We start from the raw sequence: 22,073 nt of genomic DNA, 5'->3' as shown, positions 1-22,073 counted from the left end.
CCCCCACACCCAGCGCCACGAGGTCGAAACACTCCCCGCAGGCTCCACCCTTGGGAGCGAGTGCTTCGGGCTCCCTTTTGCGGGTATTCCTCCTCCGCCCGCGTGCCGTTGCTCCCTCGCCTTGCTCCTGGCCCTGCCCACCCCCACTGTGGAAGTTGTGTCCTCCTCCTCGATCCGACTGTGCCGAGTTGTGGGAAGGACACTTGGGTTGTGGTCCTTTCTCTGAAACTGGCGTCGCCTTCTTCGGACTGGCACAGGAGTTGATTTTGCCACAGCCGCCCCTCCCCAGACCCAGCTGGGGTCAAGGAGCTTTTCCGGGGCGTAAGCGAGACGGGGAGATGGCCGCTGAGCTCCAAGCGGGAGGCGGGTCTTACCTGCCAGGCCACCGCGAGTTGCGAAATCTCTCGGCCAGACATGCCTTCCGTCAGCTTGGCAATCTCGGAGCACTTCTTCCCGTAGTCGAACTGAGCAAGCTTCAGGCGCCTGCGCGTGAGGAAGGGCACAGGTCAAGGCCCGTGTGGCCTGGTGGTTACATCAACCTTTCCCAACCCTCTGAAGGTGTGGCACTTCAGCTCCCATCATCCCCAGCCACCACGGCTGATGTTCGGGGTGCTGGGAGTTGCGGTGCCAAGGCTGTGGAGCTAGAAGTCCCGGGACAGCAGTTCAGCCTGAAAATCGGACAGGGTGAGGAGGCTGCAAATTTGGGAAAACATCGACCTCTGCGTGGAATCTGTAATAAAATGTTGCAGCACCGCTCACTCAGAGAAGCGCTTCTGCTCAGGGGTCCAGCAAGCCATGTCCTCCAAGCAGGAGGTCCCAACGCCAGCCTTGTGGGGTTGGGCTTTTGGGGTGAAGCAAGAGGGCTGCCCTTTCGGCTTTTCCCTTGTGTGCTCGGCCCACTAAGCCTACAATCCTGTTGCCCCTCAGCAAACGCCTTTGCAATCAGGAGGAGGACATGCTGAAGAGGAGGGGGCACAGAACAGACCCAGGTTCAGTCCCTGGGCCCCTGCCTGGGTGCCCCAAGAGCTGCTGCCAGTCCGTGTTGGCAAGCTGGGCTGGGTGGACCTTCGTACGATCCCCCGGAGATCCTACAACGAAGCAACGTGAAAGGAGCCACCAAACGGTTACTGACCGCTTGCCCTCGGTCGCCGGCTTCAGGACGTGCTTGTCAAAATACATCCGGACCAGCCTTTCCCTCTCTTCCAGCCCAGGCAGCTGGAAGTGGACCATCTCGTCTATCCGGTCGTTGATGGCCCAGTCGAACTGCTCGGGCTGGTTGCTGGCCAGGACGAGCATGAACCTGGGAAAAAAGCCGAGCCCTGTGAGAGGTGCATCCCCCTGGCATCCTGGCTTTGCTTTACAGATGTGAAGAGCAGCTGGATTGGGCTCCAGGTCTGTCTCGGCCAGCGTTCTGCTCATGCGGCGGGGCTCGCCTTCCACGCAGCCTTGGCATGACGTTTTCACTGGCGCCACCCAAGGTTTCCTCCTTGGACAGCCAGTGCTAGCTGAGCTCTCAGCAGCGAGTGCCTGAAGCCGGGGTCTCCTGCCCCATGGGCCCCCATTTCTGCCTGCTTGCCACTTTGATGCCTGTTCTCCTGGGGGGAGAGATCTGTTTTAAACCACCTAGAAGAATTCGCTGTTGTCAGTAAACTCAGGCTCTTTGCTGTTTCTTTGGAAAGCAAGCCTTTAGGTGAAAGCAAATTTCTCCTCCTCCTCCCTGCCTGCACACCAGAAGGAGCTGCACACAAGCAGGCTCGGGGATTGTTGTGCCACTGAAACGCAACTTGTCACAAGACCGTAAAAGGCACCATCCGGGACACAACACCACTGCTGGGCTGAACAAAAGGGGAGCCCTTAAAAGGACCAGCCAACTCCAGTTCTTGTCCTTTCCCTACATCTTATTACCCGAAGCATCTCTTCAACAAACACACAAAGAAAGAGAACCTTGACTTGGGAAGTACAGGAAATTTGGGTGGATCAACTGGACATGTTTGGACGCCAAGTGATCCAATCGGCAGCTATCCAGCCAATGCTCGGATCAGAACTGAGATTCTCGGCTCCTAAAATGGGATGAAGTGGGACTCATTGGGGGATGTGTACTGGAAGGTGAATTTGCACAGTGGTTTTTAAGAAGAAAGGGAAGTGTGGATGAGCAAAAGGGGCCAAGCCGGTGAATGGAATGCAAAGATTCCGCTCCCCAATATTCAAATAGCCCAGCTTTTCAGCAATAATATTTAGACAACTGCCTGGGCAGATTACCCATCTCAGAATGCTCTTCTGTTTCCTTCCGGCTCGGGCAGAGAATTTAGCCAGAGGGCTAGATTCAATTCCGAAAAGGCTTTTCATTTACCAGTTGGGCCTTAGCCCTCTTGCTGCCACTAACTAGACTGTGGGGGGAATTACATTGAAGCCAGAGAACCTGTGACTCAACAACGGTTGGAGGGATGAGCCTCCAGGAGGGCTGGATTTGTCCAGACACCAAGGCAGGGCTCACCCTAAAAACTCCTCAAATTAGAAAAGGAAGGCGAGGAGGAGATGGGACCAAGATGGGAGCGGGATGGCTCCCTCCACGGCACAAAGAAGCAGCGATGCTCTCGGAACGGTTGTGACCGCGTCCTCCCCTCTCTCTAGCCCATTCTCAGCAGTCTGATTTTCATGCCGTTGCTGACGAGGCTCCTGGCTTAATGGCGCATTATGATCTGAAATGGCCTTTTTAACGGGAGCTGTCGGAACGGCAGCTCTCTCACCATCTGTCACGAGCCGAGCCCTGCTGGGGCCGGCGGGAGAGAGGAGATGTGAGGTTGCCGCTTTCATTTACAACTGGCAACGTATCAAATGCTCCCTCTCTGGGTCTCCCACGGACGCAGGGAAGCAGTGATGTGGCTGCCAGGACCCTGAGAGGGAAGGCGAGGCGGTGCCGAGAGGAAAGCCCAGACAAGAAAAAGGGACAGCTCTTCTTTCTCTGGAGCTGTGCCCAAACCACAGTGCGGAGATTTAAGCAAAACACACAAGCATCCGTTAGATAACAAACTAAAGGGCCTAGTATAAAAGCAGAAATAGAAAAAAACCTATATAAAATAGAGGCAGAACTGTTTGGAGGATTGATAGGATGTCCCAACCAATATCCTATGAAATCATAATTGGCTCAATTTGCATGAAGGATATTAATCTCCTTTAAGCAAACTGTCACATGTTGATCGAGATGTATTCGTTGCATGGGACGTCTTTGGTTTGTTTCCCATGTCCACTGCAGAAGAGAACATCTTCAAGAATATGTCACATATTAAGCTAGATCTGTACCAGCAAGTCCTGCAAGACACCTTCCAAAACTGACGGTTCTGACACCGCGGGGAATTGCTCACCCTTCCGTTGGCTCCCCTGTCCCAGGTGGCCGTTGGCCCCTTCCTCTTCTAAACCCACCTGCCTGGCTGCCCCCAAACAGCACAGGACGATTTGCAGGGGAAACTGACCTGCTGGCTTGGGGGCAGCGCCGCCTACCCCACCCATCGCTGCATGGCAGGGGGAGAGGCTGCCCACGCCACCTGCCCAGCTGGAAGACCCCTGCCCTTACTTGTTGCTGTGCTGTCCCGTCCGGTGCAAGAAAGCATTCAGCGTTGCTCGTAGGTCCTCACTGATTTTCTCCTGCAGGGGAGCAAAAAGGGGGGGAAAGGGGAATGTAGCAAACATGCGTGAGCACCCTTTATGCAAAGGGTTGGAGGAAAAGCACAGTGTCATCCGGAGAGGCCACAAAACCATGCATGCATGTGCAGAGATGCCTGGAGCTGTCGAGCTAAAGGGAAGCGCACGGGTCCCGTCCGTCCATCGGGCTGCAAGGAGACTCTGGAGAAGTTATGCACGGCTATTAGTCCTGACGGCGACGTATTCACCGTAGTGTAGGAGACACCTTTTCTGCTGCTATTAGCACCCCAGAGCTAGAGCTGGAGCTGGCTGGTCCAGGGAAGAATTGCCTTCCCAGGGCAGAGTATTCACCTCCGGGGGAGGCCAAGGGGGCCCCTGATGGCTTTAAATGGGGACTGGACCAATTCATGGACCTGAAAAGGGGCAGGTGTGGGCCCCATCCTGTGCAGGATCGGGTTGAGGTCCTGTCTACTCCGAACAGGGGCCAACCGGCCCCCAAAGAGAAGTCTCCCGAAGGGTCCCAGGTACACAACCATCCCAGGCTTGTTCCAAATCCCAGCCAATGGACCCGAGGGATGTGTGCTGTCCCAGGCTGGACACAACTTTGACACAGAAACAGCGCGAGTCTGAAGGGGCCTCCCGGGCCATCTAGTCTGGCCCCCGGCTCCAGCCGGCTCCGCTCACGACATGCCCGCCACGTGCACATCCAGCCTGTCCTTGAACACCCACACCGACGGGGCCTCAGCGACCTCTCGTGGAAGCCATTCCGCACCCTCCTCCTCCTCTTCCAAGAGGCGGCCCCGGCCACCGTCTTCCTCTCCATTTCCTAGCGTGACCCATCGGCCGAGCCGGACGGAGCAGGCCTGCTCGAAGTCACTTAATGACAGTGCGGGAAGGGAACTTGCTCAGGCGCCTGATTTCACGTGCCGGGTCAACTAGTCCGGCTGAAGGAGAGCGGCCTGCCCCACTGTGCCCGCTGCACCGGGAAGCACGTACCGTGGCTCTCTTCCGCAGGAACGCATCGGACTCGTCCACGAAGAGCAAGAGGCTGGAGAGGAGAAAGAAAAGTGACGCGTGAGCTTGGGGGAGGCCTGCACGAAGGGGGAGCCATGGCAAGGGAGAGGAGGCCTCGGTCAAACCGCCTTCCACGGTGGATATTCAGAGGGAGAGACGCCAGCTCAGTGCCCCAGTATGGTAGATCTCTTGAAACCAACCAAGACACCCATCAAAACCAGCAGGACGTGGCTTACTCATGACCTGCTCCCGGGTTATTTATTTCTGGAGGTGGGCTCACAGCAAGGCCAAGCCTGGATCCAACCTAAAGTTCCTCGGGGAGAGCAGCCTTGAATCGCAGCTCGGAGCTTTTCTCGTTTTTCACTTGGAGGGGACCCCCAGCCCAGCGGAGCTCAGATGTTGATTGCAAAGCGACGGCAGACGGCCGTCAGGTTTCTGGGCCCGTGTTTCCGCTGGCACGGCCCATACTCCCAGAGGACCCGGAGCGAGTAAATAATTGAGCGAGGCTGCCGATCCATTTTTAAACAGCTCGCGCTGTTCCTGCTCTTCGTTTCGCTCTTTCTTTCTCGCTCTCTGCTTGCAAAAAGGCAGGCCACCGACTCTGCCAAAGGAAGTTTCTTGGGCCCAGGTTTTAAATACTTCATTGCATGGGTTTTTCCCCTCCCCCTCTCCTTTTTCTTTATATGTATTTTAAAAAATGCGGAAAATAGAAACATCGGGGGTGATGGATGCAGAGGTGTACCGAAGTGGACGTGGGGACCGAACGTCTTGTCGGAATCAATCAAGGTGCACATACATTATCGCTTCGCTGCCTTGGATGCTATGCCTGCGCCCCCCCCCCCCACCCCCCACCAGCAAATCTGATCCCAGGCAAACACACTAAGCCTCAAGACTCTCATTGGATTTTAATGGGCAGCCTGGCATGGCACTGACAAAGAGATGGAAAGCCCAGGAAAGCCATGTGGGCGATACTGCCTTCTTTTATGCTGTAGGAAAAAGGCTGCTGGGAACATGGTACTGCATTTACTCAAGACTGAGTCACCGTCCAGGCTGGAGGAAATGAAACGGCTGCATGAGGCTTCTCGGTGTGGCCCACCGAGCCCCCAGTTCAAGATGCTGAGGATGGAGATGTCCGCAAGGAGCTCCGCTGGGGTTGCAGCCCTTCCCAGAAGCAAAAACAGAATTCTGAAGGCTAAAACGGGAGTAAATGTTTGTCCGTTTAGGGAGAGGGACTGGCTAGATTCACAGGCAGGGACAGATCTGAGCATTTCAGCATCTTCTCTGCCTACAGGAGCTCCGAGAGTCGCCGACCAAACTTCTTGAAATGAAAGACTTCAGAGCCAGCGCAAGAGAATCCTTGTATGCCATGCTTTCCATAGTTTTAGTAACGTAACTTAGGATGGGCCAAGAGGATCCAGTCAGGTGAGGCAGAAGGTTATATGCAAAGCTGGAGCTGGGCCAGGAGGCCAGGATCGGGGCTAGTGGGCAGGCACTCCACCTCTGCCCCTCTAGCGCCCACCCAGCGTACTTTCCGACTCTGGATCTTTGTGCACGCGAAGGCTGTTGCAGGGAGGATGGGAACTGGAGCCAAGCACACCTGGAAGGATGCTTCGGGAGCTGCTCCGGCCTTTGTTTACGGCCAAAGGGGCCTTTCCGTTGCAAACACTACACCTGCCCCAGCTGCAGTGCGTCCGAACTTTCCAGCATCACACTGCAAAGCATTAGTCATCTTTATTTATTAGGGGGTTAATTTTATTTCCATTCTGTGCCGCAGCCAAAGCTCTGGGGGTGGTACAGAGCAATTTATAAAGCACAACACAATATAAATAACAGCAAAACGTCACACGATGCCATTAAAATATCAAGCTGACGTTTGACAAGGTAAAGGGAGAAGGGCAGGTTCATACAGCGCGGCTTCTCAAAATGGTTACCTGTCCCCTCTGTGCTATTTCACGCGGTTAAAATGTCTTGGCATAGACCGCGATCTCATCCTGGCCCCAAAAGGATAGCAGCAGGGGCACCAAGCAAGCCTCGAGGGGGAGATTGTTCCGTCTTGTCAGTTCTTGCAGGTCTTGGGTGTATTCTTAGAAAGGTTTGGCAAGGGCAGAGGGTGCCAGGGAAACACGGAAAGGGGGACAGGCAGAGGGGGGAAGGCAGCACAGAAAGGGGGACAATGACGCTCTGCCTCATCACAGGAAGCATCTGATCCAAGAAGCCAAAAGACAAGACGGCTTACCCTCTCCGGCTTGTGTTCGCCCAGTCAAAGAGCTTGTGCATAGCTGTGACTCCTTCCCGCCCCATGGGGGCAACATCACCTCCAGTCATGATGGCGTAATCCATGCCAGAATGCATGGCTAGTTTCTAGGGCGGAGAGGAGAAGAAAATAGCAAACGAGGTTCTCCATCGGCTCCCTGGTTTTTTTCCCTTCTCGGGCTCCCCAGAGGAAGCCTGGGCCCAAAATGCTGTGAGCGAGATGAGCATCTGGTCCCTGGCGTGTCCCAGGTGGGCACCCAGGTGAGAATGCCCACCTGGCTGGTTAAGAGGGAGTTCAGGGAGCTGGCTCAGATCTGGCCACGTCACCTGGACTTTCGGCCGCCTGCTTCGACAGGGACCTTGTGCTAAGAGTCTCCCGTCACCTGCTCCTTATGCCAGAGCTGTACCCAGAAACCTGGTTGTACGATGCCGGAGTGTTTTCACAGTATCACAATCCCTCCCGTGATGGTGTGCGGGGAATTTTGCCCTAGATTGTGTGTCCTTCTAACGGAGCTTCCAGAGGAGAGCTGGTGTGGAGCGCTGGCGGGCCAGGAAGCTAGGTGGACGATGGGAGGCTAGGCATGGACTCTCAGCCTCGCCCACCTCACAGGGTTGTTGTTGTTGTGAGGATAAAATAGAGAGGGGAAGGATTGTGTATGCTATCTAGGACTCTCTGGAGAAAGTAGGGTATAAATGCAGTAGAAATGATGATGGACGATGCAGATGAGGATGCCTTCATCTCCAGAGTGGGGAAGGTGTCACCTCCCAGGTAGTTTGGACTACAGCTCCCATAGTCCCCAGGATGGCTGGGGTTGATCGGAGCTGGTCCAGCAACACTGGGAAAGTTCCCCAGGCAGAGAGCAGCAGCTCCTTTCAGCAGCTCCCTGATTCTTCCTCAAAGCAGGTGCCAGGGCTCGAATCTGGGGCCTTCCGCAAGCAAAGCCGCGAGGCTGCCCCCCCCCCCCCGGGAGCAAGTGGGAATTCCCTCCCTGGGTGAGACGGGGGCCGCTGTCAGAGCCCTGGGAGGCATTTCACGCATCTGGCCTGCTGGCACCGGCCCGCGTGCGTCTCTGCCGCCTCTGCGATCACGTCAAGTTCCTGTGTCTGTCGCTGCAGGGAGCCATGGACACTCTGTACTGTTCTGGCCAGCCCGCTTCAGAAGGCATAATCAGTGAGCTGGAAAACGTGCGTGAAAGAGCCGCTGAAAAGATCGGCGGGCCGGTGCAAGCGTCTCGGCTGAAGTGTGTTGCTGTGTTAAATTTAGACACACGCACGTGCCAAGAGGAGGAAAAGCAAGCACCGGGCCTGGCGTGCGTGGAGCCAGGAGTCACGGGGGCAGCTCGGGGGGAAATAAGCGCGCCCCAGAGCTTGCTGCTGGGGCCCATGGCGAGGTTTATCCACTCCAAGTTCCAGTCGGAGCTTTGAAGGAGCCGAGCCCCATTCCTAAATTAGTTCAGTGCCATGGAGAGTCCCGCAAAAGTTCAGACTGAAACTCTGAGGGGATACACGGCCCCATCAACCCAACTGCCAGCTCCGGCTAAGGTGCGACACAAGACATGCAGTAAGGAAACTTCTTTGTGGCTGTGGCATTTGGATTGCTCTTTTGGCACCGATTTGGGGGGTTTATTTGTAAACAACACAAGGTACAGATGCAGCCCAACAAGCAGCAAAGCTGCGGCTGAATTCTCCTTGGCGGCACCTCTGCTGAGACTTGACTCACCTTGGCAAAGAGGGTCTTGCCGGTCCCAGGGGGGCCGTACATGAGGATGTTTCTGTACAGGCTGCGGTTGTTCCTCGTGTTCCGTGTCGCGATGGCAATATCTCTCACACGCGCCTCCAGCTTGGGCTGCGGGAAGAAAGAGTGGCAGAACAACAGAGAGAGGGTGGAGCCCCACTGATCTGCAGGACACAGATGGGCATTGCAGCCTGACCTACCTCGCAGGGTTGTTGTAAAGATAAAATGGAGGATTATGAAAGCCGCCTTGGATCCCTTGCAGGAAAAAGGCAGAATATAGTAAAGTATGTAATCTTAGTATATCGGAAGTGGCCCATCCTGGTTCTAACCTGGTGTAAAGTATCCTCAGCTCCTAAGTGACAGGCTAAAGATTTGCAAGATCAGCCAGCACACCAGAGGGACTCAAAGCCCAGGTTCACACAATGTAACAAGCCAGAGCATGAATTAATTGTGGATAGTTGCGGGGGGGCGGGCATGAACTGACAAACTATGGTTTGCTAAGTACAAATAACCCAAGTTGCCAGCCTGGCAACAAACCACGGGTCAGTTGCTAGTAAAGCATGGTTTGTGAGCACGGCCAGCAGATACAATGGCGCGTGAGCCAACGAGGACCCACAGTATGGCTTGCCTAGCTGTGTCGACCCGCCGGTGTGGGGGTGGGAGTCGCGCTGTGGAGCCGATGGCTAGTGCCACCAGCTTGCCAAGACAAGGGCCCCCTGGAAAATAGTTCCGGGGTTCTGAAAAGTTGTTGGGGATTGAGTGTGCGGCCACCAACACCTTAGCAATGCAGCACAGACAAAGAGACGGTCAATCTCAGGACCGGAAGGCATGATCGGCTGGTACGGAGGCAGAAATGCTCAGAAGCTGGCCCTCCAGGGTCACTCCAGACTGGGGCATGGCCTGTGCTTAGTGGAAAAGCATCTGCTGGAGCCAGCGTGTGTTCCTAACAGGGTGTGTGCACAGCTTAAGCAGGATACAAAGCAAGCAAGCAAGCAGAGGAAGCACGTTCTGAGTGACTCAAGCGCCAGACAAATGCAAACGCCTGTTGACTTACGCTGAGAACGACACCTTCAAGAGCATCCTGGGCCTTGCTGGCGAGCCGCTTGCCAACCTGGGAAGGCGACAGAACTGTCACACGGCGCCGGCCGGAGGCAACGATAAGGCTTGGGGAAGTCTCTCGCTGCGGGGTCGTGAGGGCCGCCGCCGGCCTACCTTTATGGGGTGCTTGAGGGCTTCCAGCACCGTGATGCGGGAGGTTTCCCTCACCAAGGAAGGCTTGCCTAGCCGAGCCTCGATGTACCGTCCGGCGACTGCGGTGGCGTTCTTGGCGCTGTAAATGCCCACAGCCAGGAGAGTCAGTCCTGCCACCTGCCGAAAGAGGGAAAGAAGGCGCAGGTTGGGCTTGTGCCAGGCGAATTTGAGAAACAAAAGCACTCCGATTTGTTCACATGAGGTTCATCAAAGGATTTTATTTTGGAATCTGCACAGAGCGCCGCAAAACTAGAGTCGAGATGTGCTTCTTCCCCCCACCCAAGAATTTCTAGCTCACCTAAAGCTGTAAACCAAGACAGTCCAGTTAACTATCACTAACAGAAATATTTAAAGCTCGCAAGACGAGACAAACAAGAACGGTGATGATTTTTAACCCCAAATTTCAGTCTCTACGGTCTCCTTCAAATAACACATCAATCCATGGTTTGAGACAAACCTGGTTTAGAACCTAAACTATCGTGGCAGTGTCCAAATGTTGCAGGATGAAACATGGCCTGTCTTTACAGTTTCACCTCATCCACTCAGTTCTAGACTTCTGGGTATTCCTTTAGTTGTTCTGAACTACAAGTCCCATGAGCCCCGCCCAGCATGGCCCATGGCCAGGATTTACGTTGCTATCCAATCTCTCACCAGGTCACTCATGTCTCATTTAGAGTTCTTTGGGAAAAAAGCATTTTTCCATAGCTGCAGAACACGGCAAACCCCAACTATGGGCTTGCAAATGCCCTTCAAACTTGGGTTTCGGAGCAGGAACTCTTTTTCTGTTTCCCACTGGGATCCTGTCCTTTGGGAGGATGAAAAAACCAGCCCGGCTTCTTTACTACAAAATTCCTCTGCCTCTTTGCTCAAGCTGGAGGGAGAAAAAAATGCAGTACACACATGTACATGAAGTTGATTAATAGCCCATTCCGATGTCGGTTAAGAGCTTTCTTTCTCTTTTTGAAAAAAGGGGAACAGAAACACCAACAAATTAGCAGCTGGAGCCATGAGGTCCCAACCAACTGGATGGTCACAGCACTGCTGTTATGCGGAATGACTTGGGCAGCGATGGAGGTAAGAGAAGGGGGAAGATGCTATGTGGGATACGGGATTCTCCTCCTGCCCTTTCCAGCCCCATCAGGGACTACCCCCTTTTGCCACTGTGCTCTAAATGAATCTTAGTTTCCACCCCACAAAGATTGGGGTAGCGATCAGGGAACTGACAAAGGGGCACAACGAGTAAGCTTTGCTGTGGAGTCGGGGCTTAATGCTTCCCAGAGCTACCGTGGCCAAGCTGTGACAGCATAAACACCTCCACCGAGAGGCCCTTGCTAGACAAACCGGTTGCAAGCCAGGCAAACAAAACGCTGAGAAAAGAGGGAGAGCCAAACTACTGCTGGTCATGACAGGCAGAGTGGGTTACTTCTGTTTCTATCCGGAGTGCGGTTTGCCCCTGGCAAAAGCAGGAAAAGCTTCTGTGGCAGGTCCAAGACCAACGTCTGAATAGCAAGCGACGATTTAGCAAGGAACGGCTGCTGCTTCAGGCCTTCTGAACCTCACTGCATGCCAGCAGAGCTCCTATTTCTAGGGGTTTTGTTTTTGGAAGAACAGAGCCAGAGAGTTCCAGAATTGGTCCTGCCAGGGCAACAGAAGCAGCGAAGGCAAAGCACAGAGAGCCACAGAGGGAACTGAACACGCTCGCTCTTTGTGCACAAGAACTACACGACGAGGCAGAAGCTGGACAGAACGGGCTTATGAATGAAACCAATCCGTGTCAGTTTCACATGTTATCGACCGACCTGCTTCCCAGAAGTGTCTTCCACAGCTGCTACAGAAGAGAGACAGGCACTCCTAAAGCATCAAAGCCCCACGCTGAGCAGACCAGGGCCGGATTCCAGATCCCAGATCCCAGAGATGGTCGGCTTTCGCCCTCTGGTTTTCCTTCTCATGTTCTCCATGCACTTAGCTACTTTCTAGGCAGTGAGCAAGAGGGCGGCTGGGGGAGGGCGGCCGGGCCTGCCAATTACTGTCGCCGTGTCCTCAAAGGCTTCCTGTGGGTGGATGTGCTCCTGTGGAGTCCGGGGAGAGAACAGCAATTGGATGCAGCTGCTGGCGCTGAGAAGATCTGGGCCATGGAAGCTACTGGGGGAGGGAAAACACTTGCAGGGGGCTTTGGAAAATCGATGCGCAGCCTCTGTGTGGGTAGAGCCGAGTTTAAGACCTCTGTTTAAGACTGCATGGCTGCTGACTTTGTCAGAGACTCAAGGCACCCCCTGGTTTTTGCCCTCCTGAGCCAGCGACCAAGATGAGGACGGGGTGACCAACTTAGCCAGCCACGGTGAGCCTGTGTCCCAAGCCGAGGCTTGCAGCCGATCTTGGGCTCCGCAAGGGGGTCCCGTCGCTCACGTTTTCCACTTAGCAGCCCCCAGGTTTAAGAGCGGAGCTCACGTGCTGGATGGCTGTGCCATGTGGAACAGCCCTTGATGGACTCTGTGAGCTACAGGGGGGCAAGGAAGGATGCCCACGTTCTAAGACCGGCTGTGCAAAAGAGCGGACTGTGGAGAGCCAGTGGCCGCAAGGGGATGGAAAGGAGGTGCTTCCCTCTGAGCGATGGAGGGGCTGATTTGGGATGCAAAAGTCCCGATGCCAGGCTCAGCACAGCTCAGGAATATTGTTCTTGCAGCTCAGGTGGGGATTCCAGTGGCAAAGTACCTTTAAACACACAATATCTCTAACAGGTAACGGCCCCATTAACTGTTCCAGAGAAGGCTGGGGGGTGTTAGCCCCCCCTTCGTACATGGGCCAGAAGGACCTTGCAACAAGATACCCAGGATATCAGCCTCTGCAGTCCCCTCTTCTCTCCTTCCTGGTTTTCTTCTCAAGGATCGATCCGCCTCCCCGAGTCATGGCTCAGCCCTGCGTGGACAATACAGGGGTTCCTCTCCCCACCATAACCTTTTCCTCCAGATTTTTTTGGTTGTTCATTCTGCAAAGCTGAGTCTGCTGATAAATCCCGCTCAGAAGTAGTGCCATTTTGGCTGGGCAAGAAACAGGATGCGTGACATGAACGATGCAAATGGATGGATAAAATCAGGTTCTTGGCGAGTCTCCTCCTCCTGCCAGGTGCGTTTCTCTTCCAGGTCTGTGCATCACGGCTTTCTCCCATAGTCCTGAGGAAACTGCGCGGCAGGACCCTCGGCAATTACTTCTGCGGTCGATTTTTATTTTGGGGCTAAACGTGAAGCGTTGGGTGCATTGCTTCTTATGGACGCTCCTTAGCCTAATGATTTGCTACCCAGTTCTCTATATTACCAGATGATACCTTAAAACGTTTCTTTGCGTCGCTCTTCTGTTTAGGTCCAGGGAAAACCAGCTCAAAAATGGTTAGCTGCGAAAAAAGCTGCTCTTATGAAATGCAGCGCTGGACTTTATGAGGTTACAGAAGTCAGGAGAAGGAGTCCTTTGCCCCAGGGAGGCGGTAGCACAAGCGGAGCCGAGAGATGCACAGCAGATTCCTAGGAACTGTGAAGGCACTCATCCAGGTTTTCTGGAGAGCACCACTTCGGCCTTCATTTACGGCAACAGCTCTTCTTTGCACCTGGAAAGTGGCCACTTCCACTGGGCTAAGAAGCACTTGCGAAAAACCCTCAGTAGTTGCTTGGCAACTAAGCTGAGCCCCTCTTTCCCTTGCCTGTCATGTTCTGCAGCAAAATGGCTCAGAAGCTGGCTGCCGAAGAGAAGCACGAGCAGCTCTTGGAAAGACGGCATCTGCAAGAGACGCCCACCCGTTCCAGTCCATGCTTGAAGAGAGTTCCGCACGGGTTATGTTTCCAGCGGTGGAAGAGAGAAGCACAGGCAGCCCAAGTTCTCTGGCTCTCGTGCCGCAACAGCCCACGACCCAGGGCCACTGTGAGCCCAAACGGGGTCGTTTCGGCTCCACGAAGCCGAAGGGAGGAGGCAGCAAGCTTGAGAGGATCTCGGTGCTCAATGGCAGAGGTGCCCCCTAGCGAACGCAGGACAGAATTACTGCTTGTGAGAGCCACCAAGGGATGCGCGAGAGAGGTTAAACCTGCGCTCAGGGTGGCCGGGGACGCTCGGCTGGCCTCCGGGCTCAGCAGCGGCTGCTCTCCCAGGACCATCTTGCAGGACATGAAGTTGCCTGGCAAGGCGCCACTCACAAAACCAAACGCCGGCCCTTTCCAGCTTTCTCCCCCTGCACCGGTGCAACGCACACTCCTTACAGATAAATCGGCACGGGAAGTGCTGCTGAACTGCCTTCCACCAGAGGGCCAGATCCATGTCGGAGGAGGTCCCTATGGGAGTTTTCCAGTGGCGGGGTGGGGGGGGGCGCTCACATGCCACCAGCAGGAGGTGCAAGGGGGCTCCTGGCTTGCTTGTGGGGCTTCCCAGAGGTACCAAACAGGCCACAACAGGAATGAGGAGGCTGGGCAGAACAGAGCTTTGCTCTGACACAACGGGACTCTTCTTCAGTGCTCTGCACTGCACTGATTTTGTCCCTGACTTTGGAAGAGGTGCTTTGTGTCGAGGCATTTTCTCAGTGGGGGTTTTTTTAGGCTATCTTATTAGATGTATAGCCCTCCTTTCTTCTTCTTGAGATTTACGCAGAGAGATTTACATCATTCTCCTGCTGCTGCTCTCCATTTTACCTCCACAACAACCCTGTGAGATAAGCTGGGCTGAGAGACTGTGGCAGGCCCAAAGTCACCCAGTGGGCTCCTTGGCGGAGTGGGGACTAGAACCCAGCTCACGCAAATCCCAGGCCCGTGCTGTCAGAACACCAAGACCCAAACAGAAATATACCCATAGCGACAAGGGACTCTGTTTGTTAGTTGTTTTGCCTGTTTAGCCTCTGGCTGCAAAGGTTAAACATTCTCTGCTTAAAAAACTTAAAAACCGAGGAAATTAGGGCGCCAAACAGGCCACCTCCAGCTGTGTCTCCCCTGGGTTTTACCGTGGCCGTCACTTTGTCCCAGTCTGTAACAAAGGCACGAAATCCTTCTCCAAGCAGTGTCCCGGCTGTCCTGGGGAAGACAACAAGCAAACCCATTAGGAAAATCCACCTTTGAGGAGGCGTTGCTCTTCTAAATCAGGCTGCAAGCTGAACTGCTTTAGAATTAGAATTCACATACTGTAACAGCAGCCATTACTACTTTTAAAATAGTTTTATCCTGCGTCGTAGAGAGGAGAGTACTGGACTAGCCGACGTGCCTTCAGTAAGGCTACCCATTTTGACAATCTCAAAACATGCAAAAGACCAAGGGGAGGGGAAGGGGTGGAGAAAAAACTGCTTTCGGGGGGGCTTTGAGGTGCGCAGTCGCTTGGACACTGGCACAGTCCTTGTCCCAAGCAGGAAACCAAAGGATAAACAAGCAAGCTAAGTAGTTTAGAGAGGCTCAAGAGGAATGAGAATCTGCCTGTCAGGAAATGAAGAGAGCAAATATTCTCATCTCAAGGGTGAAGCGTAAATTTCAGAGCAGCTGGCAGGCAAGCCCCTGCAAGCATCTCCCAGCCTGCACAGCTCCACTGCTTTTACGGTTGCACTAAAGGCCTGTGCTGGACACTGGCAACAGTTCAGAGGAACCTGGCATTGCAAAGATCTCTAGCTACGAATCCCGCGAGATCTGGTGGCGTCTCCATCTTGTGCGTCCACACCGCCTGCTCAAGGGGCTGCTGAGGGTGACAGGCCAAAGAGAAGCGTCTTCTCCACAGGGACAGGTTTCAGCAGACTCGCAGATGGCAAAGCCTGCAGCCCAAGGTGAGCCCCAAAGTCCCGGGAGGCCCAGCACTGGGCAGCAGAGAGTGGCATCTCTTAAACGCTCTCTCCCCACATCTCTCCAGATCTGCAGATCCCCAGAATGAGTGAAGCATGCAGACGGCAAATGGTTCAGGAGGTAAAATTCCCGAGGGAACTGCTCCAAGTTGCTCCAAAGCGTTGCTCGCAAAACTGGTTCAACGGACACGAAAAGGAGGGACACAGGCTCCAAGCCGGCACACCACGTGTAGAAGCCGTTAGCATCTCGATGGTGGCTGGACACCGATTCCCATCAGACTGAGCATCACGATGGGAGTTTGAGGTCAACCTCTGGAGGGATGCGGGTGCCCCCAAGATCAGGACTTCAGGTAGACCCCGATGGGGCTGGACGTGATGATGAGGATGAAATGGGGCACGGCACAGAAGTATCAACTTGGTGGCCATCAAGGGGAAGATTTCCTCAAGGGGAACGATCAGCAAGAACTCTAATGCCTGCCTAATGCAGTCAAAGTTTCTCTAACTGCCAATAGGAATTGCAAGTTAGGAAAACATAGAACAGATCTGGCCATGGTTACAATTGTTTGCTGCCATTTTGTAACAGCTATTTTCAAAAAGCTGGAATGGGGCACCTTGCTAGAAAAAGGAGAGCTGGAAACAGCACAGGGGGAGACAACAAACTCGCCCAAATGTGGGGGTTGCAGCAGGCACCCCAAGAGGGAATTATGTGACTCTGAAGAAGCATCTTTGATGCACCCGTCAGGAGCAAGCTTGTGGCAGGCGTACTTGAGAGAATCCAGCACCGTCTGGCGGTGCTCGGCGGCCTTTAACCGTATTTGTTCCCGGATGAGGTCAGCGTTCTCCCTCTCTGCCTTGGCCCGGGCTCGGGCCTCGGCCTCAATGCGCAGCATCTCGTTCTTGTGCCGGAGTTCCATCTCTCGTTCCACCGTAGCTGTGAAGACAGGCAAAAGCTTTACTGGCCGGTTAAAGGGGATCTGGGAGGGAGGAAAGAAGCCGGTGGCCTTCAGCTGTATGGAACTTCAGCTCTCATCAGGCTCAGCCAGTAGGCCAATGCCAGGGATGATAGGAGATGCAGTGCAAAATTATCGGGTGGATGGCCAGTGGGGGAAGGCAGGTCCCCGACCTCAATGGGAAAGAAAAGTGGTTTTCTGAACGCGCCAATGGAGGGAAGATGAACCTCAAGCATGGTGGCACCGTGGAATCCTTTGAGTGCATGGATCTTTGCGCTGGATCCATCTAGTTCCTAGCGCCACTGAGAGAAGGGAGAGTTTTTCTCAAAGGGCTAAAAGGAATCCATGCTTCCTGTTGGGGAAGTGGGATGCGCTGTTCCCCTGCATCGAGGAAACACTGCCTGCCAGGACAAGCAGAGCGGCTTCTGTGCATCTCCAGGAGTGCAAGAAGCAAGCTGTGTGTTCGATTAGGCAAGAAAGAAAGGAAACCCTCAAACGGGACATTACCACGCCTCATGGCCTCCTGCTTCTGCACGGATTCCTCTTGCTTCCTCAAGTTCTCTTCATTAAGGAGTTGCTGGAAAGAAGAAAACACACACATGCTTGTCCAATTTGGGATTATCTAGTCCTGGCTTTGCATGGCACCTTGGGCGTCAGAAGTACAAAGCACAGAGCAAGTCATGGCAACTCAAGCCAAGGACTGCCTCTGGCCAACCTGAAGTCCCTCCAAACCTCTGGTATTCTCACACAGCTACATCTCCCTTTTTCCTGCAGCCACCGATTTTGTCTGGTGTTTCCTCGGCTTTTGTGAAGTTCTTTAAAGGTGCAGAAGAGCCAAATGCCTCCCCCAAGCCTGAAGCTAAAATAAGCTTGCTGTTTTGGCCCTGCCTTCCACTGAAGTGCAAAATCCGAGGATTTCTGCAGAATGGAATGTGGTCCCTGGGCTGAAAGAGGCCGGATGCCCCCTGCCATGCACGCTGAAGGGGCAAAATAGCTGCACTAACCTCCACGCAACCTTCTTGCAATGCTCAGGAGTCTGACCGTCACATGCCCATTTCCAGGAGACGGAAAAGGACTCACCTGCTGCCGCAGTTGGTCTTCATAGCGCTGCCTGGCCAGCTTGTCCTGGTACTGCGCTCTCTTCAAGGGAAAACACACAGGGAAAAAGCAAGGGCTGAATTCCAAAAGAACGACACGGACACCTGAATAAACGAGCGTTCCATTGATGGATCGATTCCATAAAGGAAGCCACGGCCTCGAACTTGGAAGAGCTGAACGGCGCTGTCACCGACGGTACAATTTCGAGGGCTTTCACTCAAGGGGTTGCCATAAATTGGAGATGCTTTGATGGCACAGAACACACACTATAAGCTGAGTGTTGAGATGTGAGCTCCAGAACAGCCTGACTGAACTCTAAGAGGCCGAACGGGATGGAGGTGAGATCTGAGCCAAGCCACTGCCCCAACAGGTCCGATCTGGCTACTTGGATTGGTTGCATCTCCCTGGAGTATCAGGCACAGAGGTCTTTCTTCCCATCATGAGCTATTTGATGGAAGATGTTCAGCACAAATAATGAACAACAGGCTTTTCTGAAGCCCCGAACCAAAACGCTACCGATGGACTGACTGGAGGAAGGATGGAAAACATGCGTTATCTGGCTGCACATTCCTACGTGTATTTACGCAGGAGTTAAGTCCAACGGATTGCAAAAGGCCTGCTCTCTCGAGTGTCAGATTTTAATTCGGCCCTGCAGTTGAGAACTCTTACGGGAGCCACAGGTGAGCATGAATTCCACAAGGTGAGCAGGCAGGCTGGCGCAGGAGGACTGCTGTATTCCATCTCTGTTCTACGCACAGCAGAGAAATGCAGCTTTCTGTCCTCCTGCACCCCCATCCCTGTACATTAGTAAAGCTTTTTTTGTGGGTGAGAAATCTGGGTGGGCCGGGAGGGTGTCTTATTTACAAGGCCTCTTTATTCTTAGTAAGTCAAGCATGGTTAACGACAGAGGAACTCTTTACCGCTTGCTGCTGCCTCGTCTCTTCAGTTAACGTTTTTCTCCTCTCTTCCGCTTGTATCCGGACTTGTTCGTTTTTCAGTTGTTCTATGGCAGCCTCATATTCCTAGGACAGGAAGAAAGAGATAGCAAAAAATTAGTACGATTGGGTCAATTGTCCTTCAGGAAGAAATGCCCATCCCTGTGTTTCCTCTCCTTTGCAGAATCTCATGGAACCTCTAGAATCCCCAGAAACCAGCATATATATGAGTAGAAAATGGGAAAATTACAGTGGCCAAGAGGGACTCTCTGGTTTGAACCTCACTTCTGCTGTAAACATGGTAGGTGGCCTTAGGAACGCCACTCTGAGCCTGTTTCCCCACTTGCAATGTGGTGGTAGGGGAAATAATACCATTGCTGGAAGGATAACATTGGGTCGTGCATGTGGAAAGTCCTGTACAAACACGAAGGACTGTAATACTGTTTCTATCATCCCGCCTTCCTAGAACATATTCAAGGTGGCTTATAATCCCAAGAAACAGTACCAAAAGAATTGGGGCTGCGACAAATTTAAAAAAAGATTGTCAGAGACCAAAACTGCTGCAATAGCACTGCCTTACAAGAACTCTTCTGCCAGAGTGCACTTGGAAAAGTGCATCCTCTCTGGTTCATCCAGCTCAGTGTTGCTCCATCACTAGCAAACAGCGTTCAAAAGTCTAAAAATACTGGGATTTTCCTAAGGCAGGTGAGGACTGTTGAAAGCCAAGCTAGAGACCTTGCTTGGAAACCTCTGCATGTGAAGAGTGACTGCAGGACCGATCAGCCCTGCAAAGAAGCTGAGATGCTCGAATATCGAGGTGTGAAATTTTGACCCCGATGCTTTGCTCACCTTCAGTTTGCTCTGCTGTTCCAGCTGCAGTGTCTGTTCCTGCAACTGCGCCAGATTAAGGGCCTCTTTAGCATGTCCTGGAAAAAGAAGAGCATCCCTTTGTTTTTTCTTGTTGTGAAACATCAATTCCACCACTGAATGCTCTCCTGCACTCGAGTCAAGCGAAAAAAGTCATGCCGAACTCACAGTCACACTGGTTGTGATCGGATGGCACCTAATCTTTCTTCTCGTCTTTCTGTGTCTAAGCTCTAAAGAAACTTCTTTTAGAAAGTTCCTAAAGAGAAGTTCTAAGTTTTCATTTCTGATAAACCGTAGACTCAGACACGGATCTGTAGTTTAAACAAGCCAGGTTGGTAAACCATGGTTTGAAGCTTGTTTAAAAATAGCCACAGTGACAATAACCTACAGTTTGCCCAGTTTGAGGAACTAGGTTAATTTCAAGTCGTGCTTAACTTTTGTTGAATGTGTGAGTAGGAAAGCTGGTGCCCTGCAGATGTTTGGGACTACATCCTAATATTCTCTGATCCTTGGCTGAAGCTTATGGGGACGGTTGTCCAGAAATCTGGAGGGCCCTGGGCTGCCCACCCCGGCTTAGTCTGACATTTTAACACAGCCACTGCCTCTCTTTCTCATGTGCAGTTCAGAGTTTTGTCGAGCAGCATACAGCTAAGCAAAACACTGAAACCACCTGAATGGGCGGCTGTTGCATCCGTTAATTTTACTTGCTTGTCCTCAGGCCAGACGACTTCAAGGCCAATTACCAGACAGGGCTGGCCCACCCCAAAACCCAAACCTGGGACCTTCCCTAGGCAAAGCATGTATCTGCTGCTTAGGAGCTGTGACCCATCTGGCCATACCAAGCTCTGCCTTGGCAGTGCAAAGGACAGGACTCAGAATCACCAAGCCTACGCACTGAAAACATGAGTCACAGGCAGGCTGCAGGGTCAAAAGGCACCTCTGATGCAATCACGGCCAAAAGGCAGCAAGCAGGCTCTCAACCCTCTTCCACGAGGGAATCATTGACTCTTTTCCCAGCTGGACTTCAGTTTCCCAGCAGGTCCTAAAGCCGGTCTCCTGTCTGGCACTCGGGTGCATTTTGAGCCATACTGTATCCTGACCTTTGCTTTTCATGGTTTCTGGAGGAGTGAGCCCTGCCTGGCATTTTCAGGCAGGGTTTCAAGAGGCCATCTAGTCCTCATGGTCACTGCAGCTCCTATCATCCCCACCTTGAGAATGGGGGGAGCCAAACCAGTCTCCGAGCTTCACTTACTAACAAAGGGTGCCCCATTTCTCAGGAGCAAATATAAGGGGAGTCACAAACTATCTGGAGAAGCCTTTGCCAACCTGGCATGCTGGACTAGAGCCCCCATTGACCCTGTTGGCTGGGAATGATGGGGCTTGTGGTATGACACAGTTGGAGAAAAAGCTGGTGCAGAGTGACACGTGTTGTGCAAATGGATTTAGAAACATAAGAAAGAAGTTGGGAAAAAATACTTTCCCTTCCTGTGATCCTTTCCTCCCCACTTCCTTAAATGGGAAATATATGGAATTGAACCTGCCACAGGCAAACCAGGGCCCCTATGCACTGCCAAGGTTTTAATCGATGTCCTCACCCCTGGCCAGGGTCTGATCTGAACTTCCTGCTAGCATTTCAAAGAAGGGGTTAAGGGAGAGAATTGGAGGAGCGAAAGCTGCGATCCTACATACAGCCTTCTCTAACTTGGTAAATTCCCGATATTTTAGATGACAGCTCTCAGCAAGGCTGACCACTGACCATGCTGGAGGGAGCGGAAGCCCAGAACATCCGCAGCACATCTGGCTGGAGAAAGCTGCCATACAGACTTGCCTAGCAGTGTTCTACCGAAACACCGGTGAGTAGATCTGCGTAGAGCGGCAGAGCAAGTAATCTTGCCAGGGTACAGACCCCATCTCAGTCAGAGCTCCTTCACCTATTACCTTTCCTGCTGACATTTTTTAAAAAGGAGGTTCAGAAGGCTGAGCCATCTCCAGACCCTTTCCTAGTCACCTGCCTGGACTATTCTTTATCTCTTGCCTGTCATTTGCAGAAAGAGGTTCAGGGTTAGGGGTTCTTTAACCCATGCAGGGCACCCCAATCCCAGAAACATCCTTTGCTGCCTGAAATCTTTAAGAAGGAGCCTCAGAGATGCTCTAAGAGCCGGCCCGTCTCCTAGTCTCTCCACCCGACCACCTCCTCCCAGGTATTCCACAGAAGCAGTTCCCCGGACCGAGCTGAGGCTTCCCCATCTCCCCCAGCCCACGATCTCTCCCTCGCCTGCCCCCTGACGGAAAGGGCTGCGAGGATCCCTTTAACTCCAGCCGGTTCTTCCCGCCCCGCCTCCTCCCGCTGAGGGTTTCCCGGCAGAGGCGGCCAGGATCCGGGAAGACCCGCGCCGCTCTCCGGCTCCCCCTTCAACGAGGGGACCGGGCGACCCCCGCCGGCCTCTCCCGCCCGCCCCGGCCGCGCTCACGGGAGGCGTCCAGCTCGCGGGCGGCCTTGGCGGCGCGCTCCAGCCCGGTGGGGTCGAAGTTGCTCCACT

The 22,073-nt window shown here is 53.4% G+C and overlaps 1 protein-coding gene across 1 annotated transcript in view; it reads right to left on the bottom strand.

Moving 5' to 3' along the window:
- LOC123030951 (ATPase family AAA domain-containing protein 3) overlaps positions 1 to 22,073 on the bottom strand; it is a 29,849-nt gene that overhangs the window by 7,059 nt on the left and 717 nt on the right. Inside the window, exons 2-16 of the mRNA XM_044445309.1 lie at positions 22,005 to 22,071; positions 19,516 to 19,592; positions 18,652 to 18,753; positions 17,714 to 17,773; positions 17,141 to 17,210; positions 16,449 to 16,614; positions 14,865 to 14,934; positions 9,854 to 10,009; positions 9,696 to 9,752; positions 8,627 to 8,752; positions 6,890 to 7,014; positions 4,636 to 4,687; positions 3,572 to 3,642; positions 1,133 to 1,300; positions 375 to 483 (exon numbers count right to left, since the gene is read on the bottom strand). Of these exons, the coding sequence (XP_044301244.1) occupies positions 375 to 483; positions 1,133 to 1,300; positions 3,572 to 3,642; positions 4,636 to 4,687; positions 6,890 to 7,014; positions 8,627 to 8,752; positions 9,696 to 9,752; positions 9,854 to 10,009; positions 14,865 to 14,934; positions 16,449 to 16,614; positions 17,141 to 17,210; positions 17,714 to 17,773; positions 18,652 to 18,753; positions 19,516 to 19,592; positions 22,005 to 22,071 (1,476 nt within the window). The remainder of the gene's footprint in view (positions 1 to 374; positions 484 to 1,132; positions 1,301 to 3,571; positions 3,643 to 4,635; positions 4,688 to 6,889; positions 7,015 to 8,626; positions 8,753 to 9,695; positions 9,753 to 9,853; positions 10,010 to 14,864; positions 14,935 to 16,448; positions 16,615 to 17,140; positions 17,211 to 17,713; positions 17,774 to 18,651; positions 18,754 to 19,515; positions 19,593 to 22,004; positions 22,072 to 22,073) is intronic.

The sequence above is a fragment of the Varanus komodoensis genome, unplaced genomic scaffold (genome assembly GCF_004798865.1).
Source record: "Varanus komodoensis strain SLA01 unplaced genomic scaffold, ASM479886v1 scaffold48, whole genome shotgun sequence".
In the NCBI taxonomy this organism is placed as follows: domain Eukaryota; kingdom Metazoa; phylum Chordata; class Lepidosauria; order Squamata; family Varanidae; genus Varanus; species Varanus komodoensis.
Note: the sequence above shows the minus strand (reverse complement) of the source record. Positions and strands in the feature narration are given on the sequence as shown.